The sequence below is a fragment of the Oncorhynchus nerka genome, linkage group LG17 (genome assembly GCF_034236695.1).
Source record: "Oncorhynchus nerka isolate Pitt River linkage group LG17, Oner_Uvic_2.0, whole genome shotgun sequence".
Taxonomy (NCBI): domain Eukaryota; kingdom Metazoa; phylum Chordata; class Actinopteri; order Salmoniformes; family Salmonidae; genus Oncorhynchus; species Oncorhynchus nerka.
This window is the reverse complement of record NC_088412.1, coordinates 9,347,536-9,366,877: the sequence shown is the minus strand read 5'-3', so window position 1 is coordinate 9,366,877 and position 19,342 is coordinate 9,347,536. Positions and strand designations below refer to the sequence as shown.

At 42.5% G+C, this 19,342-nt stretch overlaps 1 protein-coding gene across 2 annotated transcripts in view; it reads right to left on the bottom strand.

Annotated features, from left to right (window-relative positions):
- Positions 1–8,405: 8,405 nt before the first annotated feature.
- Positions 8,406–19,342, bottom strand: part of LOC115119661 (anoctamin-5-like) — an 81,640-nt gene continuing 70,703 nt past the window's right edge. For both annotated transcript variants that reach the window (XM_065002934.1, XM_065002935.1), the window contains 5 exons: positions 19,036–19,241; positions 16,967–17,169; positions 14,025–14,130; positions 12,336–12,455; positions 8,406–12,083 (listed from right to left, as the gene is read on the bottom strand). In XM_065002934.1, the coding sequence (XP_064859006.1) occupies positions 11,976–12,083; positions 12,336–12,455; positions 14,025–14,130; positions 16,967–17,169; positions 19,036–19,241 (743 nt within the window). In that variant the 3' untranslated portion in view covers positions 8,406–11,975. The remainder of the gene's footprint in view (positions 12,084–12,335; positions 12,456–14,024; positions 14,131–16,966; positions 17,170–19,035; positions 19,242–19,342) is intronic.

The window sequence follows — 19,342 nt, the reverse complement described above, 5'->3', positions numbered from 1 at the left end:
CTAAAACAGCTTCTACCCCCAAGCCATAAGACTCCTGAACAGCTATTCAAATGGCTACCCAGACTATTTGCATTGACCCCCCCCCCATTTAGCTGATGCTACTCTCTGTTGTTATCATCTATGCATAGTCACTTTAATAACTCTACCTACATGTACATATTACCTCAATTACCTCGACACCGGTGCCCCCCAGCGCATTGACTCTGTACCGGTACCACCTGCATATAGCTCTGCCATTGTTATGCTACTGCTGCTTTTTAATGATTTGTTATTGTTATCTCTTAATTATTTAAAAATAATTATCTCTTATTTTCTTAAAACTGCATTGTTGGTTAAGGGCTTGTAAGTAAACATTGTTGTATTCTGCGCATGTGACAAATACAATTACATTTGATTTGAAATCAAAAACTTCGACACTAGTCAACTTTTTTAATGCCTTTCTTTCTCTCCATCTCTGGCGGTTAACAGTTATATTTCAATGGGCCCTTCCAGGGCTCTAGGGGCCTCTAGGGGGTACTATGGTAACCAGATTACGATATGAATCAAGTCCTATCGGGTAGGGATCATCAACTAGATTCAGCCGCGGGACGATTTTTCCTTGAGCGGATGGTCAGGTGGCCGGAAACATGTACAAATAATACTTCAAATTGACCACAAGAAGCCCAAACAGATATCATATTTTACTAAAACACAAACATTTCAAACCCTGCTTACATTTGCATACGATCATATAAACTCAGCAAAAAAAAGAAACATCCTCTCATTGTCAACTGCGTTAATTTTCAGCAAACTTAACATGTGTAAATATTTGTATGAACATAACAAGATTCAACAACTGAGACATAAACTGAACAAGTTTCACAGACATGTGACTAACAGAAATGGAATAATGTGTCCCTGATCAAAGGGTGGGGGTGGGGGGGGGGTCAAAATCAAAAGTAACAGTCAGTATCTTGTGTGGCCACCAGCTGCATTAAGTACTGCAGTGCATCTCCTCCTCATGGACTGCACCAGATTTGCCAGTTATTTTTGTGAGATGTTACCCCACTCTTCCACCAAGGGACCTGCAGGTTCCCAGACATTTCTGGGGGGAATGGCCCTAGCCCTCCCCCTCCGATCCAACAGGTCCCAGACATGCTCAATGGGATTGAGATCCGGGCTCTTCGCTGGCCATGGCAGAACACTGACATTGCTGTCTTGCAGGAAATCACACACAGAACGAGCAGTATGGCTGGTGGCATTGTCATGCTGGAGGGTCACATCAGGATGAGCCTGCAGGAAGGGTACCACATGAAGGAGGAAAATGTCTCCCTGTAACGCACAGCGTTGAGATTGCATGCAATGACAACAAGCTCAGTCCACCGACCCTCCACCTGCAAATTGATCCCGCTCCAGAGTACAGGCCTCGGTGTAACGCTCATTCCTTCAACGATAAACGCAAATCCGACCATCACCCCTGGTGAGACAAAACCGCGACTTGTCAGTGAAGAGCACCTTTTGCCAGTCCTGTCTGGTCAGCGACGGTGGGTTTGTGCCCATAGGCAGCGTTGTTGCCGGTGATGTCTGGTGAGGACCTGCCTTACAACAGGCCTACAAGCCCTCAGTCCAGCCTCTCTCAGCTTTTTGCGGACAGTCTGAGCACTGATTGTGCGTTCCTGGTGTAACTCAGGCAGTTGTTGTTGTCATCCTGTACCTGTCCCGCAGGTGTGATGTTCGGATGTACCGATCCTGTGCAGGTTTTTTTTTACATGTGGTCTGCCACTGCGAGGACGATCAGCTGTCCGTCCTGTCTCTCTGTAGAGCTGTCTTAGGCGTCTCACAGTATGGCCATTGCAATTTATTGCCCTGGACACATCTGCAGTCCTCATGCCTCCTTGCAGCATGCCCAAGGCACGTTCACACAAATTAGCAGGGACCCTGGGCATCTTTATTTTGGTGTTTTTCAGAGTCAGTAGGAAGGCCTCTTTAGTGTTCTAAGTTTTCATAACTGTGACCTTAATTGCCTACTGTTAGTGTCTTAACGACCATTCCACAGGTGCATGTTCATTAATTGTTTATGGTTCATTGAACAAGCACGGGAAACAGTGTTTAAACCCTTTACAATGAAGATCTGTGAAGTTATTTTGATTTTTACGAATTATCTTTGAAAGACAGGGTCCGGAAAAAGGGACGTTGCTTTTTTTGCTGAGTTTATATATCCAGTACTCTATATCCAGTACTATATATCCAGTACTACTATATCCAGTACTATATATCCAGTACTCTATATCCAGTACTATATATCCAGCACTACTATATCCAGTACTACTATATCCAGTACTATATATCCAGTACTCTATATCCAGTACTCTATATCCAGTACTATATATCCAGTACTATATATCCAGTACTCTATATCCAGTACTATATATCCAGTACTATATAACCAGTACTATATCCAGTACTATCTATCCAGTACTATATATCCAGTACTATATCCAGTACTATATCCAGTACTACTATATATCCAGTACTATATATTTATATCATGCCTGATCATATTTTGGAACAGATTTCCAAAATTAAAACCACTTGGAGCTGATTTGCTGCTGTTTTTACAGTCTTTTATATTTTCTTAGCTCAAAATGCAAATTTAAATATTGCCTTTGGAAATCACATGGATGATGAACTAGCTATCTACTATTCTACTGTATCTTAACCCTGTCGGAGTTAGAAGCAGTTGTACAAGCATTTCGCTACACCCGCAATGACATCTGCTAACCACGTGTATGTGACCAATAACATTTTATTTTTTGATTTGATTTAATTTTACTAGGGAAATGTAATCACTGGTGATGCAAATAAAAGTGTAATACTTATAGTAGCCATACAGTGGCAGTGTTGTGTTGGAAAAGTATACAGCTGCTTTTAATGTATTTATTTGATTTTTATTTAACCTTTATTTAACTTGGCAAGTCAGTTAAGAACAAATTCTTATTTACAATGACGGCCTAAGTTCTACGTTCTACCAAAAGGCAGAGGGAATCCTGCGCGGACGTGGGCCTGGGATTAAAAATAAATAAATAAATATAGGACAAAAACACACATCACGATAAGAGAGACAACACTACCTAAAGAGAGACCTAAGACAACAACAAAGCAAATCAGCAACACATGACAACACAGCATGGTAGCAACACAACATGACAACACAACATGGTAGCAACACAACATGACAACAACATGGTAGCAACACAACATGGTAGCAACACAACATGGTAGCAACACAACATGGTAGCAACACAACATGACAACACAGCATGGTAGCAACACAACATGACAACACAACATGGTAGCAACACAACATGACAACACAACATGGTAGCAACACAACATGACAACAACATGATAGCAACAACAACATGACAACAACATGGTAGCAACACAACATGACAACAACATGGTAGCAACACAACATGACAACAACATGGTAGCAACACAACATGACAACAGCATGGTAGCAACACAACATGACAACAACATGGTAGCAGCACAACATGACAACAACATGGTAGCAACACAACATGACAACAACATGGTAGCAACACAACATGACAACAGCATGGTAGCAACACAACATGACAACAACATGGTAGCAGCACAACATGACAACAACATGGTAGCAACACAACATGACAACAACATGGTAGCAACAACAACATGACAACAACATGGTAGCAACACAACATGACAACAACATGATAGCAACACAACATGACAACAACATGGTAGCAACAACAACATGACAACAACATGGTAGCAACACAACATGACAACAGCATGGTAGCAACAACAACATGACAACAACATGGTAGCAACACAACATGGTAGCAGCACAAAACATGATACAAACATTATTGGGAACAGACAACAGCACAAAGGGCAAGAAGGTAGAGACAACAATACATCACGCATAGAAGCAACAACTGTCAGTAAGAGTGTCCATGATTGAGTCTTTGAATGAAGAGACTGAGATAAAACTGTCCAGTTTGAGTGTTTGTTGCAGCTCGTTCCAGTCGCTAGCTGCAGCGAACTGAAAAGAGGAGCGACCCAGGGATGTGTGTGCTTTCGGGACCTTTAACAGAATGTGACTGGCAGAACGGGTGTTGTATGTGGAGGATGAGGGCTGCAGTAGATATCTCAGATAGGGGGGAGTGAGGCCTAAGAGGGTTTTATAAATAAGCATCAACCATTGGGTCTTGCGACGGATATACAGAGATGACCAGTTTACAGAGGAGTATAGAGTGCAGTGATGTGTCCTATAAGGAGCATTGGTGGCAAATCTGATGGCTGAATGGTAAAGAACATCTAGCACCCTTACCTGCCGATCTATAAATGATGTCTCCGTAATCTAGCATGGGTAGGATGGTCATCTGAATCAGGGTTAGTTTGCCAGCTGGGGTGAAAGAGGAGCAATTACGATAGAGGAAACCAAGTCTAGATTTAACTTTAGCCTGCAGCTTTGATATGTGCTGAGAGAAAGACAGTGTACCGTCTAGCCATACTTCCAAGTACTTGTGTGAGGTGACAACCTCAAGCTCTCCCCAGAAAGGAGAGACAGGTTAAAAATGTTGGAGAGGCTTGGCGATGATAGGGGCTGCAACCTTAAAGAAGGGTCTAAACCATCTGACCAGATATTTTTGGGGGGTCAAGTTTAAGGAGCTCCTTTAGCCCCTCGGTCTCAGTTACTGCCTGCAGGGAGAAACTTTGTAGTGGGGCAGGGGAAAAGAGGGAGGAGCATCGGGGATAGCCACATTAGAATGGGTGGGGGATAAGGAAATGTTGGACGGGCAAGGATGCATGGCTGAGTCAAATATGAATCCTGACTTAATGTGGTGATTAAAGAGCTCAGCCATGTGTTTCTTGTCAGTAACAACCACATCATGAACATTAAGGGACATGGGCAGCTGTGAGGAGGAGGGTTCATTCTCCAGGTCTTTAACTGTTTTCCAGGACTTCTTGGGGTTAGACCCACAGAGAGAGAACTGCTCCTTAAAGTAACTAACTTTGGCCTTCCGGATAGCCTGAGTGCACTTATTTCTCATTTGCCTGAACGAGAGCCAGTCAACCTTAGTATGCGTGAGAGGCTTTTGCCAAATGCAATTCTTAAGGTGGAGTAACTCTGCAAGATCACGGTCGAACCAGGGGCTGAACCTGTTTTTAACTCTCACTTTCTTTATGGGGGCGTGTTTGTTAACAATACCACTGAATACATATACAGTACCAGTCAAAAGTTTGGACACACCTAGGCATTGAAGTTTTTTTTCTTTATTTGTACTATTTTCTACATTGTAGAATAATAGTGAAGACATCAAAACTATGAAATAACACATATGGAATCATGTAGTAACCAAAAAAGTGTTAAACAAATCAAAATATATTTTATATATTTGCCTTGATGATATCTTTGCACAGTCTTGACATTCTCTCAACCAGCTTCACCTGGAATGCTTTTCCAACAGTCTTGAAGGAGTTCCCACATATGATGAGCACTTGTTGGCTGCTTTTCCTTCACTCTGCGGTCCAACTCATCCCAAACCATCTGAATTGGTTGAGGTCAGGTGATTGTGGAGGCCAGGTCATCTGATGCAGCACTCTCCTTCTTGGTCAAATAGCCTTTACACAGCCTGGAGGTGTGTTTTGCATCATTGTCGTGTTGAAAAACAAATGATAGTCCCACTAAGCACAAACCAGATGGGATGGCGTATTGCTGCAGAATGCTGTGGTAGCCATGCTGGTTGAGTGTGCCTTGAATTCTAAATAAATCACAGACAGTGTCACCAGCAATTCACCCCCACACCATCACCTCCTCCATGCTTCACGTGGGAGCCACACATGTGGAGATCATCAGTTCACCTACTCTACGTCTCACAAAGACACAGTGATTGCAAACAAAAATCTCAAATTTGGACTCATCAGACCAAAGGACACATTTCCACCGGTCTAATGTCCATTGCTCGTGTTTCTTGGCCCAAGCAAGTCTCTTCTTATTATTGGTGTCCTTTAGTAGTGGTTTCTTTGCAGCAATTCAACCAATAAGGCCTGATTCACGCAGTCTCCTCTGAACATTTGATATTGAGATGTGTCTGTTACTTGAACTCTGTGAAGCATTTATTTGGGCTGCAATTTCTGAGGCTGGTAACTCTAATGAACTTATCCTCTGCAGCAGAGGTAACTCTGGGCCTTCCTTTCCTGTGGCGGTCCTCATGAGAGACAGTTTCATCATATGGTTTTTACACTTGAAGATACTTTCAAAGTTCTTGAAATGTTCCCTATTGACTGACCTTCATGTCTTAAAGTAATGGTGGACTGTTGTGTCTCTTTGCTTATTTGAGCTGTTCTTGTTATTATATGGACTTGGTCTTTTACCAAGTTATCTTCTTTATACCACACCAACCATGTCACAACACAACTGATTGGCTCAAACGCATTAAGGAAAGAAATTCCACAAATTAACTTATAACAAGGTACACCTGTTAATTGAAATACATTCCAGGTGACTACCTCATGAAGCTGGTTGAGAGAATGCCAAGAGTGTGCAAAGCTGTCATCAAAGCAAAAGGTGGCTACTTTGAAGAATCTCAAATATAAAATCTATTTAGATTTGTTTAACACTTTTTTGGGTTACTACATGATTCCATATGTGTTATTTCAGAGTTCTGATGTCTTCACTACTATTATTCTGGAATGAGTAAGTGTGTCCAAACTTTGACTGGTACTGTACATATTTTACAAATATGTGAGTACAGATCAAAGCCAGACAACTGTAGTGAAAATGTATTGAAAAATATGTACATCAGAAACAAAGTTTACACAAATATACTGATTGTATTCAACTGCACTGAGGGTCCTGAAAAGCAGAGGGAGCTTATGCCCAGTCCTATGAGCTGAGGAGAAAGACAACTAAAGCACAGACATGATCTCGCTCCAGGTCGTCTTTATTGCAGTCACGCTGTTCATCTCTAGAAAGACTTCTCCAGGCATTGTGACAGAGATCTGATAGTCTGTGCAGTCCAGCTGCAATAAAGACAAGCTAGACCACACTTCTCCAGGCATTGTGACAGAGATCTGATAGTCTGTGCAGTCCAGCTGCAATAAAGACAACCTAGACCACACTTCTCCAGGCATTGTGACAGAGATCTGATAGTCTGTGCAGTCCAGCTGCAATAAAGACAACCTAGACCACACCCACCTGCCAAGTATTTTCCAATCAAAGTCGGCCATTTGGAGAGGATGGATTTTTAAACAGTTGGATGGTAATTGACCATGTTTTCTTCTGTCGACATTCACTGTGGACTGACAGCAGTCAATCACAGGCCACGCCCAATGGTCCTCTGGTTCCTTTCCCTCTCAAACATCCCTGTTACTGACGTCACACGACTCTCCCCTGAGTGCTGTCAAGTCCAGGCCACGCCCAATGGTCCTCTGGTTCCTTTCCCTCTCAAACATCCCTGTTACTGACGTCACATGACTCTCCCCTGAAGTGCTGCCCGGAACTCTTTTCTAAACTGTTGTCCCAAAAATCTAGCTAAACAGGCGGTTTGACGCAGGTGTTCAGGCTACATAGACAGATCTCCAGGGAGAATGCCAGGTCTACGGGCTGCTAGGACACGGACGGCCTGGGTACACCATTGGCATCATGATGGCTGCGTTCCTGGTCATGTGGTACGACAGGTAGAACAGGGCGAAGATTATGAACATGACTGTTAAGACAAGGGTCAGACGGAGACGTCGCCCCCTGCTGTGGTGGAGGTGTTTCTGCGGGCGGCGGCTGCTGAGGTGGTGCTCTCTGACACTATGGGCGGCAGACACACCAAGAAATAGCATGAGTTGTCGCACATACAGTACCAACATTTTGGAGAGGTATTGTTTGACAGAATAGTAAACTTCTGTAAAAAAATTAATACATTTAGTCAGTCGCACACTCTATTCTTCCAATAATTTAAAAAGAGGGAAGTTCAGGATTTTACAACTTAATTGTACAACTTCAGGATTCTTCGCCCTGAAAGTCTTCTGGGTCAGGAGAAACTGTAATCCATGGTTCGGGTTAAACAGTCACCACAAACTTCAGCTGACTTTAGCCACCACTAGCTAACAATCACTGAAAGTGATGGTATTAGAACAACTGAATCATGGATAACAGACGGTCCTCTGGAGCTCAGTTGGTTGAGCGTAGCGCTTAGCAACACCAGGAAAATGGTTTCAATACCCAGGACCACCTGTACGCATTGACTAAGTTACATATACAGTTTCTCCAGAACCCCATAAAACTACTTTCCCGGGTGAGGAACTACCTAACATCAAGTTGTACAATCCCGTTTTAATGATTAAGGCCTTTTCTGCACAATGATTCTAAGACTCAAATCTTTTGGTAATTGTTTGGCAATTTATTCACTTTACAATTCAGGCATAATACAGTCCAACAGTGAAAACTATCGCGCATACATGAGCAGTGTATCACAATTAAAATGATAGAAAAAGCCAAACAAATTAAAAACACTCAATTTTTCGAAAATCAAGATCCAAAATCAATATTATTATATATATATATATATTTTTTAACAGATTTATGCAATAAAATACAGAAAAGGACGAAAACAGATATTCAAGAGGGAAAAACATAAGAAATTAATAAAAGAGATACTTTTAGGACACACAAAAGTCTATAGGTGATATTTTGAGGCACGAACAAAAGCATTAGCTTCATAGAGCCCACAGCATTGGAAAGAACATTTCATCAGTCAAATGTAGGCTATTGGTGTTTTACATGTCACTTGATATTGTAAACACATTTGTGTTTTATTTTCGTACCAAACATTCTATATTAGGATGTTCAGCCTGAGATTGAGGTATAGCCAGCTATAATAAAGAAAACAATTACTTCTTAAATTGATATTACCTTACATAGGTAGTACATTTATACCTTTGGAAACACATCCTCCATTCAATAAAACAACTTTTATTCACTGATTGTACATGCTTCAACCGATTTTCTTATTCTCCTTCTTTTTAGACTCTAGATTCAAGTCCAAACATATATAATTATGTGCGATTAAAAAGGGTGGGATCCATTTGAAATATATTTCATTGAATTATATCTCTGCAACATCTACAGTACAATAGGTTTGTTCCTTGTAGATAAACATTAAAGGGCTCGATTCAGTCTGTAGCACTGGAGATCTGTGGTATATAGTGCAACTGAAATGCGAAAGTAATTTGAGCCGAACATACAGTATGCAGCGTTCCCCGGGAATAATCTGTTTGTACTGTCTCGTCAACTGCATTCGAGTCACACAGCAGAAACAGATCAGCAATCAGCTAGTGTCATTTATTTAAGTGCTTTGTGCAACAACAACAAAAAAACTATAAAATAATGTTAATCTTTCTTTTTCATCACGAACATAAAACCAGAAAATATAACCAGTCATGATGAAAGGCTAAATGCTGTGTTTTGGATGGATGGAGAGTGAGAGAGACAGAGAGAGACAGAGAGTGATGTGTTTTGGATGGATGGAGAGTGAGAGAGACAGAGAGACAGAGAGTGATGTGTTTTGGATGGATGGAGAAAGAGAGTGAGAGAGACAGAGAGTGATGTGTTTTGGATGGATAGAGTGAGAGAGACAGACAGAGAGAGCGAGAGAGAGAGAGAGAGCAATGTGTTTTGGATGGAAGGAGAGAGCGAGAGAGGTATGGTGGTATGAGGGACATGACTAGCCCCAGTAGGTGAGGACAAGCTAAGCTTTCATTAGTGAGTGTGTAAACAAAGGCACAATAAAAAGGGATTGATCTCCTCTCTTTCATCTATCTATCTATCTATCTATCTCACTCATCTTTAAAGAACAGAACACACACAGTCAACAGTAAACACCAGCTGCTACTGCCCACTCTCCTCTCCTGCCCAAATCCTGACTTCTGAAATAAGGAAATGATTGCTGAGGCCAAGTATCAGATGATATGTGAAAAAAGTAATACTTTTCCCATATCGTCTGATACTTGGACCTTGGACAGAAGCTAAGTTGGCAAGTTGCAGAAGATTAGTAAATACGTTTAAACGTTCAACTGACATTACTTCAAAATTTAACTAACTGTAGCCTCTTTACTCATTTAACAATGAATTTGTAAAAAATATTAAGGCATTTTGTTTTTGGTTGCTAATAGTATCAAAATGAACACAGTGATTGCATTTGGTGTGATAGGCTGAGAGCTAGCTAAAGTTGCCTGGCGTTAACACAATGTTTGTACAGCATTGTGATTGTGAATGACCAGCAAAGTCTCATCACTTCTTCAGAGTACAATCATTTAATAGATAGTAAACTTATAAGGGAGAGGAGATATGAATATGAAATGGACATAACGATTTACAGGGAATGTTACTTTTTAAAGAAATGAGTTACGTTATAACGTTACTTGCATTAAAAGAACGGAAAGTAACATTTGCGTTTCCAAAAACAACCCTCTGAAGAGAACGAGTACGTGTTGGTCATTCCTTCTTATGCCCAGTAGAGGGCGCACACCACCTTTGAATGGCTTGCAGAGCCTAATGTCCGTAGCCCAACTCAAGTAATATTGACAAGACGCAATATCTCATTTACAATTACACATCAGTAAATACCTATATAAAACCAACTGGTCTCAGTAAAAGGTCAGCTCAGGCTACCAATCTGTTATTACACACAGAAACTAACTGGATTTTTATTAAACTATACGATCCCATTGTGTAATTCTAGTGCCATTTCCTGTATAAATGATGGTGAAGCCGGAGCAGGATAAATGTCCACTCTTATCTACTGAGCCTAACTTGATCACCTTGCTACGCGGTTTGTTTTTATTACACGACAATAAATTAGAAATATCCTGGAGGCGTGTGAATCCCGCAAAGCGCCTTCAGTCAAGATTCGAGGGGTAACATCTGTCATTTTCTTCTACTAGTTCAAACGAATGTAAATACTTCCACAATAAAGGCTGTTGTCTTTGCCATCTCGCTAGCTAACTACCAGCTAACAAAGAAAAGGAGAAATAATATTGTAAAATTACTTATTTGAAAAAGTAACTAAGTAACGGACTACTTACGTTTAAAAAACGAACGCGTTAGTTTACTCGTTACCACAAGAAAATGATTCTGAGCATTATTTTGTAACGCTTTACCGCCCCAACACCGTTGCAATGCAAGCAGTCATGTTTCGCAGCTCCCTGCTTCCCTCTTGTTGTCAGTCAGGACTCTATTGCTGTAGTCTGCATCTAGTAGGCTGCATTTACACAGGCAACATAATTCTGATCTTTTTTTCTTCCACTAATTGGCCTTTTGACCAATTAGATCAGTTCTGAAAAAAAATCTTACGTGATAAGATCTGATGTGATTGGTCAAAACACCAATTAGTGTAAAAAAAAAAAAAAAAGATCAGAATTGAGCTGCCTGTGTAAACGTAGCCTTAGTATGTTAGCGTGAATGGTTGTTGATTGAAGATGAGATCTGAAATCCCATAGACCACACATGGACAGATCTGGCACTGCTTTAAACATGTCACACTAAATGTAGTATTGTCTTGTATTTAATGATGATGATGATGATGAATGTGATTTATACAGCACCTTTCTACCAACAGAGGTAATCAAAGCGCTATTTCTGTGAGGTTTTCCCTCTATACCCCACCAGCAGACAGAGCCCTGACAGATCTCCCACCGTTCAGGGTAGTTTATAGAGAATCTCCTTAAGACCAGCCCAGGCCCCAGCCCAATCTGAACAGGGTCTTGTTCATGAGGCACCAAACGGAACAAAACAGACTCAAAACTGGGAAATGTCCTATCTCGGACATGTCCGATAACAAAAACGCCAATTATAAATTTCCCGTCGAAAAACGTTTTAAAAAGTTTTCCGTCGTGTGCCCTAATGAACACGAGCCAAAATCAAACGAGTGGGCGGAGGGCGAGGACGGGTGCTAGAGACACTCGGAGAGCACTTGGCGCCGGGTTATGTCGGGGTGGTCCACGGGGTTGGAGGAGCAGTCATCGTTCCTGTGGCTTAGCTGGATCTTCAGATTCTCCACCTGAGGTTAGAGAAACAAAGACCCAGATAAACACTGGATGAATGAATCTGTTTTAAATGATGTGCTTTAAATGATGTGTTTTGAATGATGTGTTTGGAATTATGTGTTTGGAATGAAGGGTTTTAAATGTGTGTGTTCTGAATGTGTGTGTTCTGAATGTGTGTGTTTGTATTATATCGGCTACCTGGTTAAATAAATGAAATGAAATAAATACAGGTGTTATTAAGTGCATGTTTTCATGAGGATAAATACCTCGTAGTTATGCAGGTACTCCTGGATGAGGTAGCGTTCCCGTTTGACCCTGGCCTTCACCTCCGCGGGAACGTCAGGAATCATCCATGCCACAAAGAACTTCACCATGAACACCACGTGCTGAGAGACGAGAGAAGACCCATCAACCAATCAAATAACTAGGAAGTGAATAGATGGAACCCAAACGTAACCCCTGACCTCACACTCGAAATACAGTAACAAGCCAAATGTAACCTCTGACCTCACATTGGAAATACAGTAACAACCCAAACGTAACCCCTGACCTCACACTGTAAATACAGTAACAACCCAAACGTAACCTCTGACCTCACACTGGAAATACAGTAACAAGCCAAACGTAACCTCTGACCTCACACTGGAAACACAGTAACAACCCAAACGTAACCTCTGACCTCACACTGGAAATACAGTAGCAACCCAAACGTAACTTATGCACCTAGAATATCGCTTTTTTGGAGGGGATAGATATATGTGGAGTCTCTATGGATTTAAATGCTGTAGGGAATCTTAACTGTTCTTATTTAGTGACTGACTACTATGTAAAAATAAAGATCTGTTTTCTATTCACAGATGTAATCTTTTAGCACAGATACTGCAGACAGCTGGTCATGATTTGGGGACAGATACTGTAGACAGCTGGTCATATTTGGGGACAGATACTGTAGACAGCTGGTCATGATTTGGGGACAGATACTGTAGACAGCTGGTCATGATTTGGGGACAGATACTGCAGACAGCTGGTCACGATTTGGGGACAGATACTGTAGACAGCTGGTCATGATTTGGGGACAGATACTGTAGACAGCTGGTCATGATTTGGGGACAGATACTGCAGACAGCTGGTCATGATTTGGGGACAGATACTGTAGACAGCTGGTCATGATTTGGGGACAGATACTGTAGACAGCTGGTCATGATTTGGGGACAGATACTGTAGACAGCTGGTCATGTTTGGGGACAGATACTGTAGACAGCTGGTCATGATTTGGGGACAGATACTGTAGACAGCTGGTCATGATTTGGGTACAGATACTGCAGACAGCTGGTCATGATTTGGGGACAGATACTGTAGACCACAGAAGGAATCTAAGCATTCCTATTTAGTGACTGACTACTAAGTGAAAAGTATGAGCAGAGCTGGTTGAAATGACCGGTGGTTCTCCCGATTGACGCATCGCAGTGTTGCGGCGGCACAACAGCCTGTGGTTCGATCCCAGGCTGTGTCACAACCGGCCGTGACCGGAAGTCCCATATGGAGGGAGGGCACACAATTGGCCCAGTGTCATCCGGATTAGGGGCGGGTTTGGCTGGGGGGACTTTACTTGGCTCATCGCGCTCTAGCGCCGCCTTGTGGCGGGCCGGGCACCTGTAGCCTGACTTCAATCGTCAGTTGAATGGTGTTTCCTCTGACACATTGGTGCGGCTGGCTTAAGCCGCTCCGGGTTATGTCTCTCCCGAGCCCGTTGGGGAGTTGCAGCGATGAGACAAGATCATAATCACGAATTTCAAAATAAATCAATACATAATCTATTATAGATTGGGCCTCATTCAAGTACGGTACTCATGAGTTTAAGAGTCAAATTTCCCGGGTTAGAGTTTCCACGCCCGTTCTATAGGTTCTGTTTCTATGGCTGGTTCCAGTAGGGTAGCTAGAGGAGTCCGTCCTACCTCCATGATAATGATGAAGGCCAGCTTGGCAGCCAGGATGTGCCAGAACTGCATGGTGTGAGTGTACTGCTTCTCATGGCCTGGAGGGTAGCGGTAGTCACGGTACCTAGAGGACAGGGAGACAGGAGTTGTTATAAACACACACATAGCACTTCTCATGGGCCGGTGGATATCGGTAGTTACGGTACCTATACAGAAAATACATACACATTAAAGATAGTCTCCCCGCTCCCCCAATACAATACTATTACTACTACTGCTACCACTATTACTACTACTGCTACTACTATTACTACTACTGCTACTAGTACTGCTACTACCACTATTACTACTACTGCTACTATTACTGCTACTACCACTATTACTACTACTGCTACTATTACTGCTACTACCACTATTACTACTACTGCTACTAGTACTGCTACTACCACTATTACTACTACTACTACTACTATTACTACTACTACTGCTACTAGTACTGCTACTACCACTATTACTACTACTGCTACTACTATTACTACTACTGCTACTACTACTACTACTACCACTATTACTACTACTGCTACTAGTACTGCTACTACCACTATTACTACTACTGCTACTAGTACTGCTACTACTACTATTACTACTACTACTACTACTATTACTACTACTGCTACTAGTACTGCTACTACTACTATTACTACTACTGCTACTAGTACTGCTACTACTACTATTACTACTACTACTACTACTATTACTACTACTGCTACTAGTACTGCTACTACCACTATTACTACTACTGCTACTACTATTACTACTACTGCTACTACTACTACTACTACTACCACTATTACTACTACTGCTACTAGTACTGCTACTACCACTATTACTACTACTGCTACTACTACTGCTACTACTACTACTACTACCACTATTACTACTACTGCTACTAGTACTGCTACTACCACTATTACTACTACTGCTACTACTATTACTACTACTGCTACTAGTACTGCTACTACTATTACTAATACTACTACTATTACTACTACTGCTACTACTATTACTACTACTGCTACTATTACTACTACTACTATTACTACTGCTACTACCACTATTACTACTACTGCTACTACTATTACTACTACTGCTACTATTACTACTACTACTATTACTACTGCTACTAGTACTACAAATATTACTACGACTGCAACTACTACTATTACTACTACTGCTACTAGTACTGCTACTACCACTATTACTACTACTGCTACTACTGCTACTACTACTGCTACTACCACTATTACTACTACTGCTACTACTATTACTACTACTGCTACTACTACTGCTACTACCACTATTACTACTACTGCTACTACTATTACTACTACTGCTACTATTACTACTACTACTATTACTACTACTGCTACTAGTACTGCTACTACCACTATTACTACTACTGCTACTACTATTACTACTACTGCTACTACTACTACTACTACCACTATTACTACTACTGCTACTAGTACTGCTACTACCACTATTACTACTACTGCTACTACTATTACTACTACTGCTACTAGTACTGCTACTACTATTACTAATACTACTACTATTACTACTACTGCTACTACTATTACTACTACTGCTACTATTACTACTACTACTATTACTACTGCTACTACCACTATTACTACTACTGCTACTACTATTACTACTACTGCTACTATTACTACTACTACTATTACTACTGCTACTAGTACTACAAATATTACTACGACTGCAACTACTACTATTACTACTACTGCTACTAGTACTGCTACTACCACTATTACTACTACTGCTACTACTACTGCTACTACCACTATTACTACTACTGCTACTACTATTACTACTACTGCTACTATTACTACTATTACTACTGCTACTAGTACTACAAATATCACTACGACTGCAACTACTACTATTGCTAATACTACTACTACTACTGCTACTAGTACTGCTACTACTACTACAAATATTACTACGACTGCAACTACTACTATTACTAATACTACTACTACTACTGCTACTAGTACTGCTACTACTACTACAAATATTACTACGACTGCAACTACTACTATTACTACTACTGATACTACTACTATTACTATTACTACTACTGCTACTGCTACTACTACTACTACTACTACTAGTACTGCTACTACTACCATTACTACTACTACTACTGCTACTACTATTACTAATACTACTACTGCTACTAGTACTGCTACTACTACTGCTACTACTACTATTACTACTACTACTACTATTACTACTACTACTACTACTGCTACTACTATTACTAATACTACTACTACTACTGCTACTAGTACTGCTACTATTACTACTACTGCTACTACTACTACTACTACTACTACTACTACTACTACTACTACTGCTACTAATACTACTACCACTGCTACTACTATTACTACTGCTACTACTACCACTACTACTACTACTACTACTACTACTACTATTACTACTACTACTACTACTATCGCTACTACTACTACTACTACTACTACTGCTACTACCACTACTACTACTACTACTATTACTACTACTACTACTGCTACTACTACTACTACTACTACTATTACTACTACTACTACTGCTACTACTACTATTACTAATACTATCACTACTACTATTACTATCGCTACTACTACTACTACTACTACTACTGCTACTACCACTACTACTACTACTACTACTACTACTGCTACTAATACTATCACTACTACTACTACTATTACTAATACTATCGCTACTACTACTACTACTGCTACTCCTACTACTACTACCACTACTACTACTACTACTACTGCTACTCCTACTACTACTACCACTACTACTACTACTACTACTGCTACTACTACTGCTACCACCACACACACACACACACCTACACCTACCTGCAGGTGGTGATGACAGAGCTGTTGAACCATTCAGGGCTCTCTCCGTCATCAGGCCGGTTGTCCTCAGAGAACCCAGAGATGTTGAACACTGACAGGCTATTGTTGATGTAGCCCTTCATAGAGAGATCGTTGTCAGGGCTGTAGGCATACATGTACACCAGCCGGGGAATCATGTCTGATGTGAAGGCTACGATGAACGCCTGAGGGGTAGAAAAAGTGGGTTTAGATATTGAAATAACATTACAAAAAATAGATGTATTATAAGCACTGAGTATAAGGAGAGTCCCATAGGTCGATGGGGCGGCAGGTAGCCTCGTGGTTAGAGCGGCAGGTAGCCTAGTGGTTAGAGCAGCAGGTAGCCTAGTGGTTAGAGCGGCAGGTAGCCTAGTGGTTAGAGCAGCAGGTAGCCTAGTGGTTAGAGCAGCAGGTAGCCTAGTGGTTAGGGCGGCAGGTAGCCTAGTGGTTAGAGCAGCAGGTAGCCTAGTGGTTAGGGCGGCAGGTAGCCTAGTGGTTAGAGCGGCAGGTAGCCTAGTGGTTAGAGCAGCAGGTAGCCTAGTGGTTAGGGCGGCAGGTAGCCTAGTGGTTAGAGCAGCAGGTAGCCTAGTGGTTAGGGCGGCAGGTAGCCTAGTGGTTAGAGCGGCATGTAGCCTAGTGGTTAGACCGGCAGGTAGCCTAGTGGTAAGGAAGCCTAGTGGTTAGAGCGGCAGGTAGCCCAGTGGTAAGGAAGCCTAGTGGTTAGAGCGGCAGGTAGCCTAGTGGTAAGGAAGCCTAGTGGTTAGAGCGGCAGGTAGCCTAGTGGTTAGGGCGGCAGGTAGCCTAGTGGTTAGAGCGGCAGGTAGCCTAGTGGTAAGGAAGCCTAGTGGTTAGAGCGGCAGGTAACCTAGTGGTAAGGAAGCCTAGTGGTTAGAGCGGCAGGTAGCCTAGTGGTTAGGAAGCCTAGTGGTTAGAGCGGCAGGTAGCCTAGTGGTTAGAGCGGCAGGTAGCCTAGTGGTTAGAGAGTCAGGTAGCCTAGTGGTTAGAGGGTGGCAGGTAGCCTAGTGGTTAGAGCGGCAGGTAGCCTAGTGGTTAGGGCGGCAGGTAGCCTAGTGGTTAGGGCGGCAGGTAGCCTAGTGGTTAGGGCGGCAGGTAGCCTAGTGGTTAGGGCGGCAGGTAGCCTAGTGGTTAGGGAGGCAGGTAGGCTAGTGGTTAGGGTGGCAGGTAGCCTAGTGGTCAGGGCGGCAGGTAGCCTAGTGGTTAGGGCGGCAGGTAGCCTAGTGGTTAGAGCAGCAGGTAGCCTAGTGGTTAGAGCAGCAGGTAGCCTAGTGTTTAGAGCGGCAGGTAGCCTAGTGGTTAGGGCGGCAGGTAGCCTAGTGGTTAGAGCGGCAGGTAGCCTAGTGGTAAGGAAGCCTAGTGGTTAGAGCGGCAGGTAGCCCAGTGGTAAGGAAGCCTAGTGGTTAGAGCGGCAGGTAGCCTAGTGGTTAGGGCGGCAGGTAGCCTAGTGGTTAGAGCGGCAGGTAGCCTAGTGGTTAGGAAGCCTAGTGGTTAGAGCGGCAGGTAACCTAGTGGTAAGGAAGCCTAGTGGTTAGAGCGGCAGGTAGCCTAGTGGTTAGGAAGCCTAGTGGTTAGAGCGGCAGGTAGCCTAGTGGTTAGAGCGGCAGGTAGCCTAGTGGTTAGAGAGTCAGGTAGCCTAGTGGTTAGAGGGTGGCAGGTAGCCTAGTGGTTAGAGCGGCAGGTAGCCTAGTGGTTAGAGAGGCAGGTAGCCTAGTGGTTAGAGCGGCAGGTAGTCTAGTGCTCTCTACTGTACTCTACTGTACTGAACTCCACCTACTGTACTCTACCTACTCTACTCTCTACTGTACTCTACTCTACTGTACTCTACAGTACTCTACTCTCTACTGTACTCTACTGTACTGTACTCTACCTACTCTACTCTCTCTCTACTGTACTCTACTCTTCTGTACTCTACTGTACTCGAGTGTACTCTCCTGCACTCTACTCTATACACTACACTCTATTTTACTCTGCTCTACACTCTACTGTACTCTACTCTTCTGTACTCTACTGTATTTTAGGACAGCCATACTCACGTTGGTGACGACTGAGAAAACGGCAACTCCGTTCAGTATTTCCTGCCAGGCTCCGATGCTGTGGGCTTTGGCCGCCACGGGCCGGCGGAACTGGGTGGTGAACTTCCAGGCGTCCACTCTAACTTCTATAATGTTGTTCATCAGCGCCAGCAGGGGGGCCAGAGGGAAGGAGGCCACGAACAGAGTGATGAAACCAAACTGGATCACTGTGTTGGACAGGGGAGGAGATATGATGGTGAGATACAGGGACACGGGTGTCCTCTGAAGGAGAGCAGGATATCTTGCAATGAGTATTACATTTCTTTAG